General features: G+C 37.5%; 2 protein-coding genes across 2 annotated transcripts; one reads left to right on the top strand and one right to left on the bottom strand.

Annotated features, from left to right (window-relative positions):
* Positions 1–1,739: 1,739 nt before the first annotated feature.
* Positions 1,740–3,715, top strand: LOC112287155 (uncharacterized). The gene has a single exon (XM_024529914.3). It carries the CDS (start codon positions 2,539–2,541, stop codon positions 3,541–3,543), a length of 1,005 nt encoding a protein of 334 aa, XP_024385682.1. The 5' UTR covers positions 1,740–2,538; the 3' UTR covers positions 3,544–3,715.
* Positions 3,716–15,835: 12,120 nt separating this feature from the next.
* Positions 15,836–18,727, bottom strand: LOC112287090 (plant UBX domain-containing protein 4). The gene is made up of 5 exons (XM_024529744.3): positions 18,048–18,727; positions 17,229–17,568; positions 16,896–16,991; positions 16,468–16,644; positions 15,836–16,264 (listed from the first exon to the last, which is right to left on the bottom strand). Exons 1-5 carry the CDS (start codon positions 18,530–18,532, stop codon positions 16,049–16,051), a joined length of 1,314 nt encoding a protein of 437 aa, XP_024385512.1. The 5' UTR covers positions 18,533–18,727; the 3' UTR covers positions 15,836–16,048.
* Positions 18,728–18,941: the final 214 nt, after the last annotated feature.

Below are 18,941 nucleotides of genomic sequence, written 5' to 3'. Positions count from 1 at the left end.
GCACTTCTAGCATGTTGTTAATCATAGCATAGGGCAAAATCAAGTGAAACAGAGAGTGAGTGCGTCTACTTACAGTTTTTCAATCAAACATATAAATAAATAAATAAATGTACACAGCAGGGGAATGGACAAGGGTCATAAAATTGGCTCTTTCCCTTAACAAGGTTTCCCCTACCAATTTCTTCCCACCAAAAGACCCCCCTTCAATTCAATACAACCAGACAAAACCAATTCAAACCCCTTGCCGACCATGTGATGCAATCTGTGTAGCCTTTCAAGGGGGGGGGGGCTTGCTTAGTCCCACAGCAAACTGGCAAAAAACTCACATATAAAAATGAAACCCTAAAACGCCTCTCCAAAGGGGAGGTTTTTATAGCATTCATGTGAGCTATTTGCAATAGGGGTTGGAAAATGGGCTCCCCTCCAAATTGTGTGAGTGAGAGTACTAAGGGGGAGATGGGTGTGGGAACAGGCTCGCTCTTGCCTTGCACGCACCAGAAGCAAAATGGGAGTAACTTGAAATGGAAGGGAAGGGGGTGTGGGTTCAGGCGATTCTGCAGCAAAGCTGTAGATAGAAGACAGACAAGGCAGGAAAGACTCAAGCAGACAGAAGATAGGAAAGGGGGCGGGGGTGATGGGCTTCCCAAAGCACACCCAAAATTAACACCAACAGCCCGCAGATTGAGTCCCGATGGAGGAGGGGCTAATTGCAGTCAGAGGCGGCGTCGATCCTTTGTTTAGAGAGCAATGTTCGTTAAAAGAGGTTGCCCCTGATCGACAATTCCCCACACACGCCTGCACTGTCAGCGGCGGAATTTAGCTGCACCGAGGGGCTAAACAAGTGATTTTCTTTACTGTGCAACATTCTCCCACTTCACGGTCCAACTCAGCATGAAATTGGGTAGGTGATTCAGCGTGATGCTTCCCGGGGCGAGAGAGAGAGAGATGGAGAGTAATCTCACAATTCAGGGATCGTGCTAGAGGGTGGTGTCCGTTTCGTGAACGTTCGAGATGATAAACGAACGTTGCCAGGAGGGATTTGTTTATTTTTATTATATTTTTGACCTGAAGGAGGGAGACGAGGGAGGTGAAATGTGAGTAATAAAAAGAAAAAGGGGAAGGGAGGATTTAAAGAGAGGCACTTTTGTTGGTCATGATCCAACCGAGACGAATGATTTCGTGCATGCAAAATAAAAGAGCAAGTGAGCACCGCAGCAGACAAGATGAAGAGGGGCGGCAGGCAGGCAGGGTGGAGTGTAAACAGGATAAAGCTTATGAAGCGAGTGCGGGCTACAGTGACCTGGTAATTGCCTTGCACGGAACTGATGTCACCCGCAGCGTCAACATCGCCTCTCAGTGCCTCTGCGCCGTAACTCCAACGCCTAACGAATAGGTAACTTACCTGTCCACCGCGGCGAGGATTGCAGTGGATGAAAACGCCTGTAACTTCTTCTGTGGTTGTAGCAAACGGGGGAAGGTACGATGGCCGGCAGGGTGGCAGGCGATGGCAGTGCCAACGCCCTCAATGCCGCAGAGCCCGCGTAAAATGCCCGGGTGAATGCTTGCGGCGCAGCGAACCGACGGCGTGGACGGACGACGACTCAACCCGTCGACGAATGCCCATCCGTAGGGGGGCTGGCAGCCATTCCACGACGAATCCCGATGATGAGTAAGGTGTGGATTTATGGTAAAACTTTGGCCCGGACCGGGTCCTGGCCGACGCAGGCACGGGTTCCCGTGTTGATTGCTCCGTCGTCCTCTTGCGTCTTGACTCTCGCCAGTCGCGGGACCTCATCGCTCTAGCTTCATGCCCCCCATCGCCATAGCCTGCCAGCCAGCCAGCCAGCCATGATTTGGTGGCCGCTCCGTCGGCTCGGGTTCCTCGGTTGATGAAATATAGTCGGCCCAGTTGATAGCTGGCGTCGTGCTTTATATGTGGGCGGTGATCACTTGAGGAGTGACACAGGTTACGAGTCTGGAATCCGCAAAGTGATTGATGGTAGACTCGAAGCTTGAGGAGAGAGAGTTAGAGGGAGAGGGGATTGCGATTTGTTTGTGTGCTGCTCCATAGTGGACTAGTGCCGTGGGTCGATGCGCCGGTGTGAGTTCCAGTAAGACAAGGTATCCTTACAGCAGCAGCAGCAACACCCGGGGGCAAGAAGAGAGTTGTAGGTTGGTGTGGGAACGAAGTGCCGGTTCGGGGCAGTGACGAGACGCTCAGCATAGAAAGTCTCTTGTATCTCTGTACATAAAGGAGTTTCTGGGTTTAATGCCGCGTAGTTTTGTGCGTACTCGAAATATTTGTCGACTAATTTCTGGACATCGCTGTGTCTATCCCTTAAGTATGTATTGAAGACAATACTATCGACTCGATTTCGTATTGAACAGCACGCGGTTTGGTGTGAGCACTGGTCAACCACATCCCGACTTTGTGGAGAGCTTGCGAATAGGAGGACCAGGCGCGAGAGCGAGTGCGAGAGAGTCAAAGGGAGATAGAGAAGAGAGAGAAGAGTGGAGAAGAAGAGGACTTTTGGCCAAATGGCTTCGAGGGAAGAGAAGGCCTTCACGAAAGGGAGCCAAGCAGACCAGGGGGTTCACTTCAGAGGCGTGAGGAAACGGCCCTGGGGTCGGTTTGCAGCTGAGATCCGTGATCCATGGAAGAAGACCCGCGTCTGGTTAGGGACATTCGACACCGCAGAGGAAGCTGCAAGAGCCTACGATAGTGCTGCAAGGGCATTGCGGGGCTCGAAAGCAAAGACCAACTTCTCATGTCCTCCCTCCAGCGACGACCAGAGCACGAGCCAGAGCTCCACCGTGGAGTCATGGTCTACGCCCCCGAGCGCCCATAATGCTTACCTTCCTCATCATCAACACCAGCAACCCTTAAAAAATCCCCATACCTCTCACCACCAACTCCTAAGACCCACTGCTGCCTCGGAAGCAGACTCATGGCGCACCCGCCTTGACCTCAACCTTTCGGCCATGGCGTCACAAGATCACCATTACCAGGTTCAAGAGATGGCTCAGGTTCTAAACGAGAGCATTAGTGCCGGTCGTTCCTATGTTTCACCTGGTGGAGGTATCGAGCTTGCGTACTCTGGCAAGCGCCCTTCCTCTACGCCCGTCCAAACCCTCTTTCAGGATGCCATGGGGATTGCATCCAAAAGTGTCAAGAAACCCCTAACTCATTCCGTGCCTGTCCTCGAGGTTTCGCCATCTCAATGGTCGATGGACGGTCGTAGAGACCATAATGCAGCCCTCGTCATGGGCTTTCAACCGACCTTGCTAGCACCTGGATCTGCCACAACGCCTGAGGCGAGAGCTTGCTCCAGTGACTGCGACTCCTCCTCCTCTGTGATTCTCAATTCAGAGAGTCCAGAGATTGTAGCTGCATTGCTACAAAAGACTAATCCTGCTGCGCGAGAAAGTCCCCCTTTTTTGTTGGACTTGAATTTCCCCCCTTCCTCTGATGATCAGCCAGCCGACAAGGCCGTGGACAATTTTTGCTCGTCTAGGCCACGGTTGTCAAAGTTTTTTGATTGAGTAGCTTGTTCCAGAGTTTAGACCACATCGTAATTTAGCAGCTGCCGCGACAGAGCTTCTGACTCTTGCAGTTTACATGCTTGAAGAAGCAATTACATTACAATTCTTTTATAAAGAGACATGGTTAGTGTTACACTATTCACGCGTAATGCTCGCTCTCACTTACAAATCACCATGTTGCAGTTGTTGTTTCGAGCCTTTGTCTGAATGCTATGATTGCTGTATGTAGCTTCACATCTCTTGACATGAGAGTGAGCTGCTGAGAGACGAATTTTCTATTTTCATGCGTTTCTGTAGACAGTTGATGCCGGATGGTTCTCGACTCTGGACATGCATGGTCTTTTTGCTTTCAATTGCGTGTACATGGAGTTGTGGATTGAGTTCATGTAATTATTTTGGGCTCATGATGTGGAGTTGTGTGCTAGAACCTCGAGTATAGATCGGTTTTGAATGATGTCGATCTCTCAATTGCCGCGACGACTGTTACAGTAGGAGGACTCATTGGTTTCCATCAAGTTCACGGTGGCATGAAGGTTTTGCAGGATGTGCTTTTGGTTATGCGAGTACGAAGTACTTGGAGCATTGAATTGCCGGAAACCTAAATTGTCACTGGGCGGAGGCGTGCATGTGACGTGCAGTGCACGTTATCCACGAACTACTTCGTACCTGGGGAAATATTAACACCTGTGACAACACTCGCAAGGTTTTATTTATTTATTTAATTTATATTCATATCTTCTTGATATGAAAACCAATTTCTATTCCTTAGTATTCATTTTTTGAAGACTTTTAGAAGTGATAACGATTTTTAGTAGTTGGATTTCTTAGGCTCAGAAGGCTCGAGCATCAAAATACCCTGGTGTTGAGAAGTGATGGTGAAAACTTAATCCTTAGTGTATTCCGGCACGTCTGGTCTGCAAGTTACACATTCCAAATTGGAGCTTAATCTCGCTAGTGTGAGTTACCTCATAGACCGTTATCTCTGGTCAGCTGCAGAAACTGGATCTGGTGACCTTAGAGCCGAAATAAGAGCTAGGAATACTGCCACAGAGTGCTGCTCATACTTTTCAAAAGGCAATTGAGGGTTGAGCATGCACCCAAATATAGATGGTGAGATTGCCTCATGGGCTGCTCTTTTGGTTGAGCCAATTCAATTCGCCGATTTTGTTCTCAGGTACTGGAAACAGAACCAGCAATTATAGTTACCTCTGGTACGTCATGCCATTGATCACTGAATTGGAGCTCCGTTGTTACTACTACTCACTTTCCCATTCTTCTTCTACGAAGAATATACCAACCACAGTGGGGATGTACGCAAAACCAAGACTAGAAATACGCAGTAAGAATCTAGTTACTCGTTGACAAAATACACGCACCGCTCACAGATAAGATCGGTTTCCAAACCTTGAAACTCGCAGATGGGTTCTCTCATCCAGCGGTGGCTTTTCTATCCACAAGTGCACGATCTGAAGGCGCAAACTTGCAGATCCCAATGGACGGCTCCTAACTCTAAGGTTCCAAATTTGAGCTATGATTAGCGAGGGTCACCACATGGACCGTACTCTGTGGTCATTGCGGCAATTGCTAGATTTCGTAAGCCTGGTCGCTAATAGCCAGCCCATCGTCTGACACACAGTTTCGCCGCATGCTTTCCGAAAGCAAGGTGATTGAGTAAGAAGCCAAATAAAGCTGATTTTCCGCTACCAAGACTGATTTGACCGCACTTTTGGATAATTCAACTCTTAATTTGCACTGACGAACTTGTCTCTGTGGCACGTCATGTCATCGCCGGCCAGTGGGGGGGGGGAGTGCCCTTAAGCTTCAGTGTAGACCCCTGATGCGCAGAAAGACAGATTCCAGAATGGCAGAGCCAGCCAGAATGTTAGATCCATCCCCAGCCTTTGATGTCGCTTTCCATTCTAGCCACGGGGGGAACGAAGGCGGCCACAAGCGTATGACATGACGGGAAGTCCATCAATGAAAAGGAGGCCAGTGGGAGGAGTGATGGCTGGCTGGCTTGCTGGACCTTGCAGTAACTTAGCAGCAGCAGCGCTGCCCACGCTTTCTCCCCCTTTCTCCTCTCATTCTCTTCTCCTTTCTCTCTTTCTCTGTCTGTCTGTCTGCCTTTCTAAAGCTTGCGCTTATATCCTGGTGATATATGCAATTCAAGGCTACTTCTCATGCAAGCTGGTGTGACTCATCCCCATTGTAATGCAATGGCTTTATCTCATGGCTGCGCATGCTTTTCTGCCATGCACTAGCTTTTGTCGGGTTTTTTTTTTTTTTTTTTTTTTTTTTTTCTTCTTCTTTTTTTTCTCTTTTTTTCCTTTTTGCTCCGTTTCCAGGAAGCTTGTCTTGTCTTGAGCTGGACTTTGTCTACTCTGTTCGCCTTTGCGATGACGCCGCCTTGCCCATGACGGTTAAGTGCCAGGGGGTCCTGCAACAGACCCTCTCAGTAACCCAGAGGGTCTTGAATTTAGATTTACCTGCTATATCGTTGCATTGGGTACTAGAAAAAATAATCCTAAAAAATTTTAAAAAAGGAAGGAAAAGAAAACAATTTAATGCGCAGCGCTCGTGCACGATTTGAGTGCTAATGGCGGATTTGGAGTTCACGCCTGACGAGGCGACGACGTTCGTTCTTTAGAAACACCCTCAAAACATTTTGATCCTAACACAGCTCTGCACTTGCACCAGCAATCATCCAAGTTTCTGCGCAGCTTCAAGCGTCTAATATTTGTTGTGAGAATAATGTTTTCTTTTAATGTAAATTTTCTATTAGCACCATGTACATAATAGAAAGAAATTCTACCAGTCTTTGGAACCTCAATTTACCGTCACGAAAGTAACTATAAGATCCCATTTTCCTTTTTTGGTTTAATTTTTTTTTAGTTATTGAGACAATACATCTATTTCTAAAGATATGTTGAAAGTTTCTGAAGCTTTGAAGTTTTCGATCAGTTGTGATTATTTAGAAGAAAACTTCCAGAAATGGGATTCTGCAGTTACATCCAATCAGAAAAGTATATATAGAAACTCAGTAATGGCAACGAGGTGGTGGAATCGCAAGTTAGTTGAATGTGCCCCAATTTCAAAAGAGAAAAAAAAGTGTTATTTTAGTGTTAAGAAACTCTCAAGTAATGGTGAGGAAGTTCTCGGAGAGAAACCTCGTGATTCTGATCCAACTTTCTTACCACTGTAGTGATTAGCAGATCCCAATGGTGAGAAGTTAGTACGATATTTTAATTTAAACAGATTAAAAAAAGATAAAGACTATGTTTTGAGGTCATATTAACGTTGTATGTACGTTCCACCATTGATCAACCCAAAATAGGTTTCCCGGAAGCTAAACAAAGCAAATGAGAATGCGAAAGAACGCCGACACACGATTCATGGTTGGAATAAGCAAATTTGATGCTTACAGGCGCACAGCCAATGCATCGGAATGGTACCCAGTTTCTAACTGATTCCATTTCAGGGGACAGACCAAATCGGAAACCTGAGCCTTAAAAAGCAGTTTCAAGTGGGGCAGAATGATCCATGTGCAGTTCATGACAGTAGTGGCGTGAAGTACAAAGTACAGCAAACAGTAATGCCATTGTCAAGGTGTGTGGAGAAACCCGCATTCTTCTTGAGTCACAGAACCTATTTGAACTACATTGCGAAAGGATCGTGCATGATCTAGAAAGCCATAGCCAGGTTGATTCATTTTCGCTTTCTCGCTCTGCTCTTGGACTTACATGAGCTTCATTAAGATTATTCACTGGTTTCGCTACTCGATACTTTGAATTCCGTTCTCCAAATCAATTTCCCAGTGCTTCTCTTTAGTTTACTGTCCGATCCGGCTTACTTGAGTAGCTTGCCCCGAAGGAATCGCAAAATCCTGGTCTCGAGTTCTTTTGGCCCCAAATATAAGAAGTATGTTGCTCGTTTTGGAGCTTGTGCAAAAAGGTTCGAGGTCTAACCTCCAGCTGACGTCTCAGTGATGACAGTAGATCCTAAACAAACACCATTCGGATACAAACGTAGTAACTGTCCTGGTGCAAACTCTTGATCATCTACATTCAGATTCACTACCTCTGAGGTGATTGGTTTACTCTCATTAGTTATTACTTAAGAAGCTGCGCACTCTTTGTGCAAGTCCAGAGACTACAAACGCATGACCATGGGCCATGTCGCACCTGCATCTACGTCCTCATCCGACAAAAGGAAGAAATCATCGACGAAATTTGCAGCATATTTTAAGGAACTGAAGCAGAAACATGACTACGAACGTGTTGATTGATCTATTGCGAATTAGAAACTCAGGCTTATCTTTAGACACAGGAAACAGAAGTCACTGTGCTGTCCGAATTAAGCGCAAGGAAATATTCTGAAACTCAGTTGAACGATCCCATACAAAACGATGGTCACCTGAGGACTGCCCTGATATCACCGAAAACCACATTGTTCTCGATATCTTTTAACGAAGAACCTGATGTCCATAAGCACTTTTATATGTCAGGCATCAACAAGACAAGCTTATGCAGACTTCGAAACAAGAAATTACAGTAGAAGACTGCCTCACAGATCCTCCCTGAGGTGAATAGAGTAGCCAAGTCTGCAAGCATCACAGGATGAAGAGATGGTTCATGCCTGGGTCCATGAGGGATATCGACGCCTCAACTTTGCCTAAAAACACTGAACTCTACCCGATTCCTACAAGATAACTCTTTCTTATTAACCGATTTCCTGGTTTCCCTCATCTTCCATGTACAAATACAAAGACGTTAGAATATGACAGAAGCCTTAGGAAAGTTATTGAAATCGAAATTGGTGTAAATAGCAGAAGGAAGTGAAAAACTTTCACAATTTGGGAACTGAAGCATTCAAAGATTAAGATGATTAGGTCGAACAGATGGAACTGAAACATCGAAACGCTTTACCTGAAGCCACCAAGTAAGCTCTCTTTTCTTTGACACTACTATAGAATTTTTTTCCTGACCCACGCATATCGTCGACAATATGCTCGCCTATGTGATTCCTAGTTGAGAGTACATTCTTGTCGAAGACTCTATCCTTGATGTAAGGTACGAACTTCAGTGATAAAGATATTAATCTTGTGTCATTTATCAGACGACACCAAGTTTTATCACACATCTTGCACAGGGCTAGCATGGACCTCAATACTAAACACCTGCAATTCACGATGAAGCTGCAGCTGCTCCCTTTTTACGAAATGTTAACTTGTCCAATGCCAATAAGAGTTGAGTTTCTTCCCAAAAATTGTTGAAAACTCACCGCATGGTGTCGGTGATCTGTTCAGAAACTAGCCAAATTCTCGTAGATTAGCATGAGATTGAAATTCGGTGCAAGTTTCTCAGGAAGTTGAACTCTAAATGGGAACTGCTGCAAGTTTCCAGATCACTAGTATTTCATTTCAGTTGCAAACATGAGTTTTTTTTTTTTTTTTCTTTGTTTTCGAATGGGCCAACAATGGCTAATTCTCATATTAAGCAGTTGCAAAGTGGACCTGAAACTAGGTTTTGAGACGATGAGCTGCACTTAACAAGAGCAAATGCTATTCTGGTACCCACACCTCCAGCCCTGATAAGTTCAAAATCAGAAGTTGTTGCGAAACTTCTTTTAAGGTACTAGCCAAAATTAAAGGTTGTTTGAACATTTGGGAAGATGACCAACTTCTATTAGAATAATTAATATTTTTAGTATTAATATTTTAAATATTAATACTAATATTTTTACTATTAATGTTTTTAATACCATAATTATATGTTTTTTAGGAACATGTTTTTATTTTAGATTTAACTCACAATGTTGTCTTTTGTTTTATTTTTATTGTAGATAAAGTATACATCTAAAAAGTATTTTTGAAAATTTCATATTTTGTTGTAATCTTTTAATTATTTTTTATAAATAACCATAAGCTTAAAACCTTTCTACTAACCAATGTATTATAAACACAAAAAATCAATTTTAATATTAAATCTTGTATTTCTATCAAATAAAATCACAAACTTTGATCTTAAACCAGTTGAAACAATTTTTTTTTAATAAATTTTAATATTTTTTTAATAAGCTTTGTTAGTTTGTTTTGTTTTGTTTTGTTTTGTTTTTTTTTTTTTTTTTTCATTTTTATTATTTGATTTTACTTTGACTTTAATAAATTTTGACACCTCACTAATGAATTTAGTTATATACAAAATATTATATAAAAAATCACTTCATTTAGAACTAAAATATACTATTGTATTTTTTAACCTAATTTTTGGAATTATCAGAAAAGTTTTTAATTAAGCTGTGGTTTGATTATTATAACAAAACATTTACAATTTTTTTCTAGCTTTTCGTATATAAAATTTTAAATTTAATATTAATTTAATATAAATTTTTAATTTAATATTAATTTAATATAAATTTTTAATTTAATATAAATTTACAGATATAACTATAATATAAAATTATTTTAATTTGTCTTTGCCCTTAATTTTTAACTTTTTCTAAAAATACCTTATAATTATAACCAAAGTATTAGATTTTACCTTTAATATTTGATGTTTTTACAATTATATATATATATGTATGCCAATATATATATATATATTGCTTTAGAATTAAACCAAAAATAAAACAGGTGATTTAAGAGTTATTATTTTATCCATTAAAAAATTATTATTATTTTTTTAGATTTTTATATGGTATCATTAGAAATATCCTATCCTTTGCACTTAATATATATATATATTATATATATATATATCTATATTAATCTATATTATATATATTATAATCTATATTATATATATTATAATCTATATTATATATATTATAATCTATATTATATATATTATATATATATATTTTTTGAATTATAATTTCAAAACAACTTGTAGTTTAATAGATCTATAAATAAAAGGACACAAATATGATCAAAATAGATTAGTTATAAACTTTGTGTTATTTTTTTTAAATTCAATTTTTTTTCTTTTAAAAATATTTTGAAGATATTTTTTTATATTAAATATCATAAAATTTATAGTTAAATTTTATTTTTATTTTTATTTTGATTATGTAATTATTTTATTTTATTCTAATAGACAAAATAAAATATACTGTAATAATTAGTACTTTTTTTTAAGATTTTTTAAAATCATCTATTTCCACCATATATATATATATATATATATATATATATATATATATATATTAAAAACTATTTGTATTCATATACCTTTTATAAATTTTAATTAATTAATTAATTAATTAATTTTTATGACAAAGTATGATCAACTTTGAGAAGCCATTATAAAGAATTGGGGAAAGATTTAAAGGCCTTGTGAGGTATCCATGGAAAAAATTAAAAATAATAAAAATAAAATCCATCAAGTAGTTTGAATTAAGTAGGATAAAAAACCAAGAAAATTGAGTTAATTTATCCTATATAGCTTATATTTGTCTGATAATGGTAGTAGAATATAAATAATCCATTTATGCAACTTCAAGTCTTTTAACATGTTAATACTTTAAGGTACTTATGCTTTAGAGATAAAAAAATATTATCCTTGAGATAAATATATAATTATTCTAATACATATATCACTAAGAATTTTTCACTACTTTTAAATTAAAAAATATTAAACTTAATATTTACTTCAATCATTTAATTAAAATTTTAAAATTTCTATATCTAATAAAATTTAATTTAATTAAAGTATTATTTGATTAATAATATATATTTATTTAATTATAATAGTATTTAATTAATTCAATATAATTAATAAATATTAATAAAGATATTTTTGCTTCCCACCCACAAACAACTAAGTATTATAGTTATATATGAATAAAGTAGTACAATATTATATTAATACCTTAAACTAAACAATACTTGTAATTTAGTAATATTTAATGTAGTGAATTCAAATAAAAATAGTCTTTTATAAATTATTAAGATAAAATTTTATTTTTAAAAAATTAATTAAATATAAATAAATATGTAAATACATATTACCATAATTCTAATTTCTTAAAAGTTGTATTTAAACTAAATAAATTTATCTACTTCAAATAACATATCTATTATTAAGTATTACTAATTTTTAATTTTAGAATTTGAAAAGTAATACATATATAATCTATTATAACTTATTATGATTAGATAAACTATCTTAGAGAATTCTTACATCTTCAATATGTTTGACAGGAAATACCAAAAATATTAATTTAAAGATAAAGATGTTGTAGGTAGGTTCACATTTGAGTTTGTTCTGATATAAACTTTATTTTTTTTTATATCTAATCAAAAGATTTTTATGATGAGTTTTTGAAAATTAAATTACATAATTTTTTATTTAAATCATTTTATACCTTATATATATATATATATATATATATATATAATGTAATACTAAAACAAATTGCCTGATATGTAAGACTTTCTACTATCAATTAGATTGCTAGCAGTTCAAATCTATGACTAAAAACATTGTAAGACCAAATTACATTTGGTCTAAAAGAACAAAAATATTTAATAATCTAATTTTACTATTAATAAATTACTCACAGTAAAGATTGTGTCTTATTTTATTTTATTTATTTATCTAAATAAAATTTGTGGATTTAAATAAATTTACAATACTATTAAAATCAATAGAATATATAAGATCAAATTTACAACAAGAAGCACAAGAAAAAATGTTCTTGGACGTACTAAAATCCTAGTACAAGCTGCACAAGTACTATATATATATATATATATATATATATATTAATATATTCTAATTTAATTGAAAAAAGCATCCTGGCCTACCTTCTTTTCAATCTATATGTTTTCAACCAATATTTCTTTATTAATTAATTAATTATTATTAGTATAATATTTTATAATTTGGTGGTGATAATATAATTTATTTATTAATTTATTTATCTTTTTTACCAAATATGCAATAAAAAAAGAAAATTCGAAATTATATTTTTTAATTTTAGATTTAATAAAAATAATAAAAAAAAATTCGAAAATTTAAAATAATATAAAATAATATAAGAATTATAGATGCAATTAAGTAAATATATATATATATATATATATATATATATATATATATATATATATATTTTAAATCTTCTTCTAATAAAAATTATATATATGCATTATATTAATTTGGATACATTATTGTAATTTTATTTGGATTCAAAATACAATCTAATACAGAAAATTAAAGAATCATAAGAGGAGACCATCTGGATGTACACTTTATTCTAAACTAATAAAAAATTGCATAATCTTATTTGTAAGGAAGTGTGTGTTAGGTTATCTTGTGGGAGTAATAATAAAAAGAACCAAATTTGAGAAGAGTGATCTTTGATTTGTCTCAACTAAACCACCAACAAAAATAAATAAATAAATAAATAAATAAATAAATTTAGATATGCAAATAATTGAAAACCATAATCAACCAAGTTCAAAATGTAATTAAGTAGATAGTCCCATGTAACATTTCTAGTTATAATCGTGTAGTCTTAATATTTAATTTTAGAAAGTTGAAAAATAAATACTAACAAAAAATGATAGTACAATGATGATCTCAAAATATAGATAATATATAATTTTTTTATTGATAAGATTATTTAACATAATGAAATCATTATAAATAAAAAAATAATTATTTAATCTGGGATATAAGTAGTAAGGGTAAAACAATTGGATTAAAATATTAAAAAATTAATAATTAATAATAATACCAATCACAAACTTATTCTTCTTGTTTTGCATATTGTATTTGTATATGTTTTCTTTTCTTTCAGAATAATAGGTTTTTCAAAACATTGTGGTTACATAGATTTACTTGTAATAAAACTCTAAAAAGATTTTCTTTTATTCTAAAGTTATTTATAATTAAATTTTTTGTATCCAAAATATTTGAGCAATATTTGTATATAAAATTAATTTAAAGTTATTTTTATTTTTAGTAAATTCTATTAAAATATAAAATCTATTAATTCTTATTTTAAAATTATCATATTTTTCTACTAAATTTAAATGTGTTATGATAACCAAATTTACAATATCTAAGATGCCATGTGCATATTGCTTAATTTTTAGAAAAAAATTGTCTATATGTTTTTTTTATTTGATTTTATCCATAGTATTTAGTCTTGTGACCAAATTTTAAAAATGTATGTTACAAATTGAGCACACCAATTCATAAATAAGAATAATATTTTAATTCTAAAATACTTAATATGATTTTTTTCTCCTTATAAATATAAATAAATAAATAAATATATATATATATAGAAAAAAAATCAATATTAGTTTTTTTCAATGAATAAAATCTCTATTATATGTATCTTTTTAATACATTGATTCTTTTTTTTCTTTTTTTTCTTGCACTATATTTGTTTAAACAATAAAAACTGAAAGAAAATCTTTGTAATTCTCTCTTTTTGATTATGAATCCTATGCTTAAAAGAAACAAATCTCTGGAGTTAAAAATCAGATCAAAATAACTTGAAATAAAAATTCCATATTCTTACTGCTTGTTTCATTTTAAGCTTTAAGATATTAATTGTAATGAAACCATTTTTGAAATTTTAATTTTAGTGACTTATTTTTATCATAATAAAGATTAAAAAAATTTGTGAAAAACTTTGTTAAGATTCAAAAATGCTTTTCTAAACTTATCTCATCTAATTCTTATTTCTTTAATTTTTCAAAACTTTTGTAGGTAGATGATCTCCAAAAAATTATATTTAAAAAAATTTCACTTTTTTCTTCTATTTTTATCCAAATCCATCTTGTCTTATTATTACAATCTAAATTAATCCCAGGTAATGCCATGTCTACACAATTAAAAGGTTTGTCTAGAATTTAGCATGTATTTATTATAAATACTCATGTATTGTAGACTTTTTTATGAAACTTACCAATATGTTGGTTTGTAAAAGATAAAGACATCTATACATTTTAAATTTCATGTATGTAGTCTTTCTTCGAAAAGATTTATAATGATAAATAACATAGTATTTTTATAATTATACATACATTTGAGTTATAGGAGCAAAAATGTACTTAAATATGTATTTATTTTATTTTATTTTTTTACTTAAATTCAATGTTATTCTCCATTTGTTTCCACAACCAAATTACTCAAACTATTGAAACTGCTTTGACTTATCCAAAAACTTATCAAAAAACCCCAACTTTAGCTTTTGAAGTGTTGTAACATGCCGATGTATATTTATGGGTTTATGCCGAAACACTAACTTCCACGATAACCCTTCCAAGTCCATGCCAATCTAAACAAGTAATAAGAGACTGTTGCAATGGGATTGTGGTGCAAATCATGCATGAGGTCAAATCTGAAAGCTATTCATTTCGCTCCCCAACTGGAATCAGTGTGGAATTCAAGTAAGAAGCTCACTTGAACAATGAACCCTAGAAAACAATGACCTACATTGACACCTAAAGAAATCTTTGCCAATGGAGATGAACAACTGCTTCTCTAGTTTGCTGAAATGGTCAGATAATTGTTGAAAGTTTTCGGTGGACACATCAACTCGTTCTGGAATCTTAAGAACAAAGAGCACTAAGACAGTTTCCTAAAACACAAACGCACTCGCAAGCAGCACTCCAGGGGCAACACCCACCAAACAGTATTACTACATGAGACTGTAACGAAGTGAATCAATGCAGCAGACGTGGGGTCCCAGCTTAGAGCACGGACCCGAGTGAGGTGAAGCTGGGAGCCCGGTCAAATCAAGCCAGATGCAGTTCCTGTAAGGTCATAACATCACCTGCTAGATGTCCTCAATCTAAAGCTTTTAGGGCTTTGAGTGGTCCAGTGCGGTGTGCCATCTCTGTTGAAGTTTCTTCATGTTCACTCCTGCGTGTTCACGCATGTTTGTGTGCACATGCTACAACTCCATTTCACTGATTGCCATATCTTCCGCCGAATCTCATGAAAGCTGAGAGAATGCTTCGCTAAACTTTCAAACAAGAGCATTCGAACAGGACATTGAGGATATCGGACTCTCATCACCTTTGAAGTCCTCCGTTGACAGGAGATAACCCAGATCATCTGAAGGAGAGCTAACGCCAGGAGCTAATATGAGTTTCTCTCGCTATATACTACTGGGAAACAGTTAGCGTACTTCATGTGACTAGACTAACAAAAAGCTGAATCCGCGATTCCAAATCTTGCCAGAAAAATATACCTATGCACGTTCTAGAGCATTGATAAAAGTGGTGCGTGAAAGAAAATGTGGACCACACCCAAGAGGTGAAAAAGCAAAATACATGGAATGCAGACAGAGTTGCAATTTTCATGATATTAGTTCATTTGGCTCAAAATTGAACTCCAATGAGAAGCTGCAAAATAGATTTGAGAAGCTAGCACCTCAAAAATACTCTGTCCATTATTTCAACAGATCTACAATGATTCTGCTATTACAATGAATGTATCCTGGTAGCGACTTTTATTCACGTTTTTGAAGTTCAGAGGAGGATTTACAAGGCCTTCTGAATGACGACAGCATTGAACAGACTAGCTGCCTCTACGGATTGCTTCATGTCCGTCAAGGGCTTGGGAGGAAAGCCCATAGCTTGAAGAGAGTAAGGTCCGACATTTCCTGGTCTAGCAGCGTCTATAAAGCCTCGAATATCCGCAATAGTGTGTGTGTGGTTGAAACGAGCTACCATACGAGTTCCATCCGAGAGTCGAAGCTGCAGTATATCTTTAACGTAAGCATATGTAACATGATCTCAAAAGGTGATCAAAAAGCATATTGAAAAACCTGTATATTTACAAACAAGTAGATTCGAACAGCATCTCAAACACACTTGAGGCAACATATACACCGATTAAGCGACGGTTGCTAAAGAAAAATATGGTTGAATGACAGAGGGAAATGTGGTTGAAAACGCACCTGAATAGAAGTTGAAGGTTTGGACTCGTCCACAACTAAACCTTGAATTGGTTGATTGGCTGCTTCTAAACCAGAGGCAGCCGAAGCTGCAAGTGATTCGGAGACGGGAGCGGGCGCAGAACTTCCTAAAGTACGACCTGTACCTCCAAACGCAACATACTTCGGCTGCGGAGGAGCCTGAAACAATTCAATTGAGATTAGATTCATACATGACAACGTCAAGGGAACTATGGTAAGTGAGAAAGAAGACAGTCTGAAGCTCAGTACAAACAAATTACAATTAATGACTGATAAGCCCATGCCATTTATCGAACTTTAAAAGGATATGTGACGTGTTCAGTGCATTTGCAAGCAAAAACAATCATTGGACTCAAGAGGTCTCCAGATTCTTTCACTTTCCAGATCAAAGATTAAATGTCAGGTAATACCTCCCACTCTTCTTCTTTCTTAACAAGATTCACATGTACTTGGGTACTACGATCAGCAGGCTCCAATTCTTTAGGACATTCCCCTTTATTGATGCTCTGCAAACACCAGGAAGAAAAGCAATTTTATATAAAAAAAATCTAGTATGAAAAAAATCCAGTTAATGCATGAAAAAAGTGATTCATCGCCTACGTCAACGCAATAACAGAACCAAAAGTCATGCTAAGGAGTTTCACAGAGAAATCGTGGTCATTCAGTTTCGATCTTGACAACCAGAAATGGTTACGACCGTGGACAACCAAGTATTGCATACCAAACAGAAAAGTGTCCCTCACATCTAAGAACGGCTCATTAGCGGGATCATCAAGCCTCCTCAGAGGTCCATCATCAACAGTGAACCCATTTCTCCAGAAAGTAATCGTATGAAATACTGGCTCTGGTGGGGCACGAGCTCCGGGCCGTGCAGGAGAAGCTGTTGGAGCGGGTTGTTCAGATTGTCGTGGCTCGCCACTTAATGTGCGTGAAGAACCTGCAAAGGCTCCTGATCTATTGCTAGAAGAAGGTGGCTGCGGTGGCTCGGCCCTCCCTTCTTGAGCACCAAATCGTCGCACACGATCAAACATAGCATCCACGTCCCGAGGGCCTCGTTTGCTGGGGTCTTGCACCATCATGCCACTGCATACACCCCACCAAACATTCATTTTTGCACAGGAGAGCTAGTTCAGGCGTAGAAGCTCTTCCGACATTTTGTAAAACAGAGCAAACGCGCAATATAACCAAACCGATCACTTGGCACTTTTCGAACACTTGACTGTTTCAACTTCGTATTGCATGTCGAAGCCTAAAAAATCAAAGACTTACTGCATATTCAATAAAATACAAGGGAAAACACGACAAGAGAGACCTGAGGACTAAAACAGAAGCGAGGTTCTCAATAGCAGCGGCGATAACGTAATCACAACTTCATATCTGCAAACCCTATGGTATGGGGATAGAAATAACTACAGACACAAATTGGTATCCAAAACGGAAAGGAGAAATCTTTTGAGTCATGCCTCAAACTTCTGCATCATCCACCTTATGCAATTGTCAATCAAGATCACGATGAGTCGAAGACACTCGGATATAACCAGATACCAATTACAATCTCTCACCTTTTCTCACCGCCCGTGTAATACTCCTGCGGCCCTTCATCAGAATCCTCGTCGGACTCCGCTTGACGACCCAGATCGGACAGAGTCGTAATTCCACCCCGACCCGACGAGCTACCTTTTTTCTTCTCCTTCCCCTTGGGCTGACCACTCCCAGGAAATCGCCCTTGCCCCTGCGTCACCCCCGCTCCCGTCGACCTAGCTGGCCATCCGTCAGGCACCTGACCTAACCCTTGATCCTGCGCTTGAGCTGGAACCGGCGCCGATGGGAAGCTCATCTCCTCATCGTCATCCTCCTCCCGCTCGGTCCGCGCCACCGCAGGGAGTCCACCGCCACTCATCCCATCATCCGACGCTTCAAAGAACGAGATCAGAGCTGCGTCCAGCTCCCAGTTAGCGCTCTCAAGAAAGAAGCGCGCCTGCGCGTCGGTCGCCCCCGTCACCCCCAAGAAGCTACTCACCACATCGTCTTGCTCTCCACCTCCCATCGCTGCAAAGCGGATCGAATTACAGGAGATTGATTGCGCAATTGATAGCAAGGGAAAGAGAAGCGAGTGTGTCTGTGATGAAACCCTAGTGACCCTGACTGTTGAGATCCCTCCCTACAAATGCCCTCCACACTCCACACTCACAACGCTTCCTTTTCTCCACCGACCCCGTCCTCCTCTTCGTCGTCTTCTTCTTCTTCCCTGTCTCCCCCCTTCTAGGGTTTTCTGCTTTTTCTTTGCGGGACGGGCAGCTCTGGAAAACTTTTTGCCTGCTCGAACACGTTCCGTCCGGGCTGGTAGATACTTGGGTTGTGCGTTTTCGCGGGTATAAACTCTGTGTGGAGAACGCGTTCCGTCTGGACTGATTGATACTTGAGTTGTGCGCTTGTTGCGGGTATCAACTCGGTGT

Source organism: Physcomitrium patens, chromosome 9 (assembly GCF_059467195.1).
Source record: "Physcomitrium patens ecotype Gransden chromosome 9, ASM5946719v1, whole genome shotgun sequence".
Taxonomy (NCBI): Eukaryota; Viridiplantae; Streptophyta; class Bryopsida; order Funariales; family Funariaceae; genus Physcomitrium; species Physcomitrium patens.
The sequence above is the reverse complement of the archived record's forward strand: the minus strand, read 5'-3'. Positions and strand labels throughout refer to the sequence as shown.